Source organism: Carlito syrichta, unplaced genomic scaffold (assembly GCF_000164805.1).
Source record: "Carlito syrichta isolate Samal-C Ts95f unplaced genomic scaffold, Tarsius_syrichta-2.0.1 Scaffold256582, whole genome shotgun sequence".
In the NCBI taxonomy this organism is placed as follows: Eukaryota; Metazoa; Chordata; class Mammalia; order Primates; family Tarsiidae; genus Carlito; species Carlito syrichta.
The window spans coordinates 184,683-193,098 of record NW_007200678.1 but is presented as its reverse complement, the minus strand read 5'-3'; the positions used below and the strand labels follow the sequence as shown (position 1 = coordinate 193,098).

Here is an 8,416-nt window from a genome sequence, read left to right as displayed (position 1 = left end):
GGATGGACCTTGAGGACATTTTATGCTCAGTGAAATAAGCCAGTCAGAAAGGACAAATAGACATGAATACTCCTTTTTTTTTTTTTTTGAGTTGGAGTCTCACTCCGTTGCCCAGGCTGGAGTGCAGTGGCACACTCACGGCCACCCCACCACCGACTTGCTAGGCTCCCGCGATCCTTCCACCTCAGCCTTCCAAGTAGCCGGAACTACAGGTGTGCGCTACCATGCCCTGCTAATTTTTGATTTATTGTACAGACTAGGTCTTGGCAAGTTGCCTGGGCTGGTCTAGAACCCACGGGCTCAGGCAATCCACTTGCCTCAGTCTCCCAAAGGGCTGGGATTACAGGCTGAGCCACCGAGCCTGGAGCCTGGCCTGGCCCATACGAATACATTTCCAAAAGGCCCCTACAGCAGTCAAATTCATAGAGACTGAGGTAGAATGGAGACTGCCTGGGGCTGGGAGCGGGAATGGGGTGGGGTTAGGGCTAGAGTAGGTGTTTAATGGGTACAGAGTTTCAGGGTTTTTTTTTTTGAGTTGGGGTCAAAATCCAGGCTAGAGTGCAGCAGCATGATTATATCTCACAGCAGCCTCAACTTCCTGTGCTCAGGTGATCCTTCAGCCTCTGCCACCCAAGTTAGGACAACAGGTGTGCTAATTTAAAAATTGTGTGTGTGTGTGTGTGGATACGAGGTATGTTGCCCAGGCTGGTCTTGAACTCCTGGGCTCAAGCAATCCTTCCGCTTCGGCCTCCCAAAGTGCTGGGATTACAGGTGTGAGTCACTGTGCCCGGCCAGAGCTTCAGTTTTGCAAGATGATAAAGTTCTGGAGATTGTTGCACTGCAATGTGCACCTACTTAACAATGCTGAACAGTATGCTTAAAAATGGCTAAGATGGTCAATTTTATGTTCTGTTTATACCATAATTTAGAAATTTGCCAAAGAAAACCTCTTCCAAATCTCACCCACCCCACCCCAAGCACAGCAGTCCCATCTCCTCTCAGGCCTGCTTGGACTCCAGAGCCCAGGGTGACCCCATTCACTGCCCAGCATCTGCCTGCTCACTCCGCAGTGTGCTCAAGGCCTCCCCTCAGGCGGAGCTTTCCCAGGTCCTCCTGCCTCCACCCTGCCTTGCTTCCCACTGGTCTTCCTGCATGTCTCCGGGAACATGTCCCCTCCTGGGAGCCTTCCCTGCCATCTGTTAGTTGCCCCCATCGTTCCCTCTAGCTCCTGTTTCACCTTGCTAAGTCAGGAAAGTGCTTGGCTGAAGGGTAGGCCCTTGTTTTTTACCAGCCTGTATGCTAAAGGCTCAGAACTCCAAAGCCAGTCTTCAGTCAGAAAGCCTTTGTGACCATGCCACCCTTCCTTTTCAAGTTGGAATTTCTGACATAAGTGTAGTTTCACACTTAGTTGTGAGAAGTAATAGAGAGAGATGCCTTGTGTACTGTGCCGTTTCTCCAAATGATACAGTCTACAGATACTATTTGGACTGTAATGCAGGAAAATTCCAAAACGGGTCTACTCTTTTGATAACAAAAAATCTATTTATCTTATAGGTATATCAGAATCAAAACTGCAAGTCATGTAGCCTAGGCATGTGCCACAGAAAGAGCTCTGGCCTGTAACAACACCCAGAACCAATGTTTCTTCCCCGGGGAACCCAAGAAAAGACTGGAACATTACTGGAACCTGAACACCAGAGTTCTTTCAGAAGTGAGGGATAGCCGGGCTCAGTGGCTCAGCCTGTAATCCCGCGCCTTTGGGAGGCTGAGGTGAGTGGATTGCCTGAGCCCGTGGGTTCGAGACCCGCCTGGGCAGGCAAGACCTCATCTCTACAATAAATCAAAAAATCAGCCAGGCGTGGTAGCGCATGCCTGTAGCTCCAGCTACTTGGAAGGCTGAGGCGGAAGGATCGCCAGAGCCCAGCAGGGCGAGGCTGCGATGACCGGGAGCGGCCACTGCACTCCAGTCTGGGCGACAGAATGAGACTCCGACTCAAAAAAATAAAAATAAAAAAAGAAGTGAGGGATATGCTGGCCAGGAAAATCCAGTGCTAAAATCCACTTCAACATACCTTACCGTAAATGGTCAAATGTAAAGCCCTCCAATCGGACCCTACTAAGCCAGCATTCTTAATATTTTCCCTTTCCTTTGACCCCTGAAAACTTGCCCCCGGGCCAGGCTTTCTGGTTCAGCCTGTAATTCCAGCACTTTGGGAGGCTGAGGTGAGTGGACTGCCTGAGTCCGCGGGCTCGAGACCAGGCCGGGCAACTTGGCAAGACTTCGTCTCTACAATAAATACAAAAAAAATTAGCTGGGCATCATAGCACGCACCTGTAGTTCCAGCTACTTGGAAGGCTGAGGGGGAAGGATCACCGGAGCCCAGCAGGTTGGTGCTGGAGTGGCCGTGAATGTCTCACAGCACTCCAGCCTGGGCGACAGAGTAAGACTCCAACTCAAACAAAACAAAAACAAAACAAACAAAAACTTGCCCCGGACTCCAAATCAGGAAGACACATTTGAGCCATGCCTCTTGTCTCCTTGTGGGTGGGCTTCACAATAAAGTCTTTTTTCTCAAAAGCTGGTGTCATAGGTTTCTATGCATGTTGGATAGCAAGCCCATTGCATGATAACAAGATATCTATCCAGAATTCCTTAGTGTGACATGTATTCATGTGCATGTATTCATGTGTGTGCATGTATTCATGTGTATGAGGTTCTATACAGTTTTATCACCTGAAGAGGTTTGTGTAACCACTATAATCAAAATGCTGAGTAGTTCCAACTCCACAGAACTAGATTTATAACTGCGGAAGAGAGAATTTGGCTGCTTTGCCTCTGCAGGAGATGATGGTTCTCCAGTCTCTGCCAGTTTATGGTTGGGGCACTTGCTGGGCCCTGCACACCAAGATAGGATCTAGGGAGCTGCCTGCCTGTTTAAGGTATTTGCAACAAAACCGGGCTCGGTGGCTCAGCCTGTTATCCTGCACCTTTGGGAGGTTGAAGTGAGTGGATTGCCTGAGCCCGCGGGTTCGAGACCCGCCTGGGCAACTTGGCGAGACCTCATCTCTACAATAAATAAAAAATTAGCTGGGCATGGTAGCGCACGCCTGTAGTTCCAGCTACATGGAAGGCTGAGGCAGAAGGATCGCCGGAGCCCAGCAGGTCGAGGGCTGCGGTGGCTGTGAGCAGCCACTGCACTCCAGTCTGGGCGACAGAGTGAGACTCCAACTCAAAAAAAAAAAAGATATTTGCAACAGTTATTTTGCATTCCTCTCCACCCTAGCCCAGAGGTCCTTGGTGCTGCTTGCGGGCTCTGTGGTATAGATCAGAGTAGTTCCCCCTTTCTTTGGGGTTGGTTTTAGATTTGCTTTTCTCAGGTCAGTTTTGCCAGGAACCATTCACTTGTTCTCTGATTTCCAGCTTCCAAAAGTGCTGTTTTCATTTCCTTTCCTCACTTTGAGTGTACACCTTAAGATTCTACCTTTCAGCCGGGCTTGGTGGCTCAGCCTGTAATCCTTGCCTTTGGGAGGCTGAGGTGAGTGTATTGCCTGAGCCCGCAAGTTCGAGACCCACCCCGGCAACTTGGCGAGACCTTATCACTACAATAAATCAAAAAAATTAGCCAGGTGTGGTAGTGCGCGCCTGTAGTTCCAGCTACTTGGAAGGCTGAGGCAGAAGGATCGCTGGAGCCCAGCAGTCGAGACTGCAGTGGCCGGGAGCGTGACACTGCACTCCAGTCTGGGCGACAAAGTGAGACTCCAACTCAAAAGAAAAAAAAAAAGATTCTACCTTTCTTGTCTTAGCATGTTCCTCTGCACTTTATTTATTTATTTTTTTTAGTTGTGGTCTCAGTCACTCATAATCATGGCTCACCGCAGCCTCGACCTCCTGGGCTCGGGCAAGCCTTATGCCTCAGCCTCCTGAGTAGCTGGGACTACAGGCATGTGCCATCACATCTGGCTCATTTTTTAAAAATGTTAGTTGTAGAGATGAGGTCTTGCTACGCTGCCTAGACTGTTCTTGAGCTCCTGGGCTCAGGCAATCCTCCCCCCTCAGCCTCCCAAAGTACTGGGATTGTAGGCATGTGCCTCCACGTCCAGTCCCTCTGCATTTTTTTATCCAGAGCCTGTAATGACTTTCAGCCAGTCAGGCTTTGGCCCCAGCAACAGCTAAGCAGGACCAGGGTACCAGGGCCACCCCTGACTCTTCCAGAACTCCGAGCTCTCTCTATCCTTGCCAGGCTCTGGCTCCTCTGGCCTGGAAGGGTCCTGGCTCTCCTAAGGCCTAACTTAATCTATTTCCTCCACTGAGCCTCCTGGGCTTGCCTATCTGTGAGGTCCATCTGTGGGGCCCAGTGGCTCATCAGGGGCCTCACCCTCTGAACTCCTTGCAGCGAGTGAACTTTGAGACATTCCTGTCCCTGGCAGGAACCCAGCCTTTGGCCTTTGCTGTGTGTGCTGTCCCTGGCCCTCCTCGCTACAGTGCTCTCAGGCCTCACCTCTCCATGGGGAGCCCATCCCCATCTGTGATGTTGGCACACATCCATGCCAGACCTCTCTGGATTGTCCCCTCTCAAGCCTTCCTCATGGCACCTGGATGATCGCAGCCCCTCCTAGCTGGCCACCAGTTTCCTGCCTCTCAGCAGCACTGCTTGGTGGGAGCAGCTGCAGTGGCATCTGGTACAGCCTCCACAGAGGCCTGACCTCTGATCCCCAGCTCCTTTCCCATCCTTCCAACCACAGTCCCTCAGGACCTTTCCTTCTACAGGGTAACATCCTCCTGAGGGGACCAGGAGATGGCTGCCCCAGGCTGGGATGATTCCAGTTATTTCCTGAGGTCTTTCCTAACTGCAACCAGGGAGGGTGCCAATCTCTCTCCAGGAGTGGCTACAAGTTCTGGAAGCCTCAACCTCTTCTCCATGCTGGGCTACTGCCTGAGCCATCTGCCCCAGACTCCAGGGAGCTGATATTGACCTGGCAGGGCTGGGAACACACTCACTGATCTCTGACCTTTGCCAGAGCCCCATCATGTGATTGTGTCTATGTCTGTCTCCCCACCTTAGTGACCCATGGTGTCCCCTTGAGAAAAAGAGTGCTGCTCTATGCCGTGGCCTGGCCTGCAGCTGCTATGGAACAGCCAAGGAAAATGACTGAGAACTCCTTCTGATGACATTTAGTGTCTGGTCACCTCTCTGTCAATGGTCCCCTTGGGGTGGGGCCATAAAAGAGGCTGTGCACCCCCTACTCCCGTAGACAGCTTTCCTGCCAATGCATGGCACTGAATTCAGTCAATGATGTTCCTTGAATGAGTGAATGAAGATGAGGGACTCAGCTTGAGTTGAGGGGGGAGGTCATCGGGCCATTGATTTTGAGTCCCCATGGCAGTTAAGTATGGTGGGTGCTCGGGCCTGAGCTGGGTCCTGGCCAGGCAAAATCTTGCTGCATCGCCTTGGGCAGAGACCTGACTCCCATGGATGTGGTTTCCACTTCTGTTAGATGGGGTGGGGTGGGCTAGGGCTGCCATGGATTCCAGGGCTCTAGGGTGCTATCATGTCCTAGGGGCAGCAGGGTGAGGCCAGCCTGTCTAGAGAAACTTCCAGGCCAGCATCTGCTCTGCCAACAGCTCCCAGGCCCTTGGGGACAGGGCCAGCCTAGCCAGACAGGTTGGTCGCCTGTTCCATAGAAGGTGGAGAAGTGTTGAGGAGATAGGGACAGGGTTGGGATGTACCGCCCTTGTGGCTCTCACAGTCGGACTGCCTGGGCCAGGGAAGTACCCAGCAGTTAAAGTACCAGACCCATATCTGTCTGTCCTTGCAGATACTTGGTTCTGGCAGAAGTTTCTGGAGATGAGCAAATAGGAGTGATGGTGGTCTCTGGGACATCTTAGCGGTGGAAGGATGCAGAGCCTGAGGGCTTCCCCAAGTGGCTGAGGAGGGGAGGAGGGAGTGGACCTGAGGCCAGGTGTGGCTGTGATATGTGTTTGGTTCCCTCTGGCAGCCCTGTCTGATGTGGCAAAACAGCCGATTCTGGTCACTGGAATCTAGGCTCTGTGAGGCGCTCTGACAAGGACCATCTTGAGTTTTTCCTTGAAGAAAACTCACTGTAACCAGATCAAATAAGCTTGTTAATCCAGACCCTCCAGGAAACAGTGCAGTGAACAGAGGCCATGGTCACCATGGTTTTCATCCTAGTTTCTGATATCCCTCATCTCTGGGTAAGTCAAACTAAGGTTCTCTGGGGAAAAGGAGAGCAGGCTGAAATCAGGCTGGCTGGGAATTGTGCTGCCCAGTGGCCTGTCAGCTCCGCCCCAGGTTCCCAAGGCTCAGGGAATCCGTGGGTGCTCAGGATGCTGGGCAGGTGACTTGGCCTGGCTGAAACACCAGGAGCCCATTTTGCCCTTCCTGGGTGGGAAAGCCCATTTTGCCCTCCCTGAGTGGGCCCCCTCCCCTACCCCAGGCACAGGCCTGATTCTGTCCCCAGGTTCTCTTGCTGCTGTCAGAGCATAGGACTGGGACTGGAGGGGCTGAGGCAACAACTCATATCAAGGGTGTGGATAGGGCCACTTGAGGCATTGGCCTAGGGACTGGGAGCAGGGAGTATTACAGGAATCATTCCCCCCCCACCCCCTGGCATGAGGGGCCTGCAGCAGAGAAGACTTGGGGGAGGGATGAACACAGCCACATGTGTCAGGGTGACAGGTGAGCTCCCAGTCCTGCACACTGATTGCATTTTTTTTTTTTTTTTGAGTTGGAGTCTCACTCTGTCGCCCAGACTGGAGTGCAGTGGCCACTCCCGGCCACCGCAGCCTCAACCTGCTGGGCTCCAGAGATCCTTCCGCCTCAGCCTTCCAAGTAGCCAGAATTACAGGCATGCGCTACCACGCCCGGCTGATTCACTGATTACATTTTTAATCAGGCTGAATATGACTCCGGCATCATTCTGCCCTGCAGCCAGCTCTGAATCATGCTGGAACTGACAGGAAGTTCTGGGTGGTGACCCCAGCTCAGCTGTGAAGGGTGGAGCCTAAGCCACGTCCCTTGCCCTAGATGCAGGGGACATTCTGCTGCCCAGGATTCCCAGAGGCCCCCACAGCAGAAAGCACTTCACACTTGATTTTATTCCATGACAGTGATTTGCTGAAACCCCCACTTTTCTGGGTAGGGGAAGGCAGTGGGGACTGGGCAGAAAGGGGTCAGTCACCCAGGGCGACCGAAGCCTGCTGTGACTGAAGAGTCAGTGCTGCCCAGGCCTCAGTCTTCTGTCCAGCCCCACCCTCTGCCCTGGAGTTCATTAAAAATTGAGCTGATAAAATAAAATAAAATGTAAAAATAAAAAGAAAAGCAAACCCCTGAGTTGTTAAAAACCAAATTAAAAAGCCCCTTTGGTGTCAACAGGTCCTATTCCTAAAAGCCAGTGGGGGTGGGGCAGGTGGGATGGGCTGGGCTCAGGTGGTGAGGCCAGTGCCTCAGTCCTTAGGCTCATCGTGGGCCTCTTCCTCCTCCTCCTCCTCCTCCTCCTCTGCATCCTCTTTCTCCTCTTCCTCCACCTCCTCCTTCTCCTCTTCCTCCTGGCCCAGGAGTCCTTCGGTGCCAGGCCGCTTCAGGACAGCGCTGTACTTAAGGGCCGACGCCTCGGCCCGCAGGATCACCTCCACCAGGCTGAAGATGGTGATGACCTGTGCAGAGTTCGGCCATAAGGAGACAATAGGCCAGTGGTCAATGCCTGACTCTGCTTCTGTTTGTGCAGGGCCCCGCACCCCTTCCCGCAGCCTCTGGAAGCTTCTGCAGGCCCACCTGTAACTGAGTCTGCTCCTGGATTAGTGCCTGGGTCTGAGGAAGACTAAAAAACCCAGATGACACTTGTACCTGACATATCTGAATGCTTACAAGGGTTGGGAAACACAACCGGGGTCCCAGGTTGGCCTTTGGGGCATGTTATTAGTGAAAACTGATCATTGCAGTTTCTTGGGTATAATGTCACAGTTCTCGTCAGTTCTCAAAAGGACACCCAAAGTTAAGAATGCCTGCTTTGGAGGGACAGGCAGGAGGTCTGCCGCTCCTCACAGTGGGTATCCCTAAAGGACAGAAGGCAGTGTCAGAAAACAGGGCCACAAGGAGGGGTCTGGGTGCCCTGGAAGAGCTTTGGCTTGGGGTCTAGAAATCTTACCTGGAAGCCAGTAGTGCTGAGGCAACCCAGGGGCACAGATGAGGGAATGGGGGGCACATCTCAGGAGGCACAAGGAGGGCTCACCAAGACTTGGGGGGTGACGGAACAGAGTGGGGGTCTGACCTGACGGGCCGGCTCCTGCTCGGTGTCCTCAGGTTCCCACACCAGCGTGAGCTCCGGCTTCTTGCCCACCTTCTGGAAGTGATGGGACCGCAGGGCCAGTGCCTGGGGTGTACACAAGTCCTCAGGC

General features: G+C 52.8%; 1 protein-coding gene across 1 annotated transcript in view; it reads right to left on the bottom strand.

Annotated features, from left to right (window-relative positions):
- Positions 1 to 7,098: 7,098 nt before the first annotated feature.
- The window catches only part of DIS3L2 (DIS3 like 3'-5' exoribonuclease 2), a 151,238-nt gene continuing 149,920 nt past the window's right edge, over positions 7,099 to 8,416 (bottom strand). The window contains exons 12-13 of the mRNA XM_008052111.1: positions 8,290 to 8,391; positions 7,099 to 7,675 (exon numbers count right to left, since the gene is read on the bottom strand). Of these exons, the coding sequence (XP_008050302.1) occupies positions 7,466 to 7,675; positions 8,290 to 8,391 (312 nt within the window). The 3' untranslated portion in view covers positions 7,099 to 7,465. The remainder of the gene's footprint in view (positions 7,676 to 8,289; positions 8,392 to 8,416) is intronic.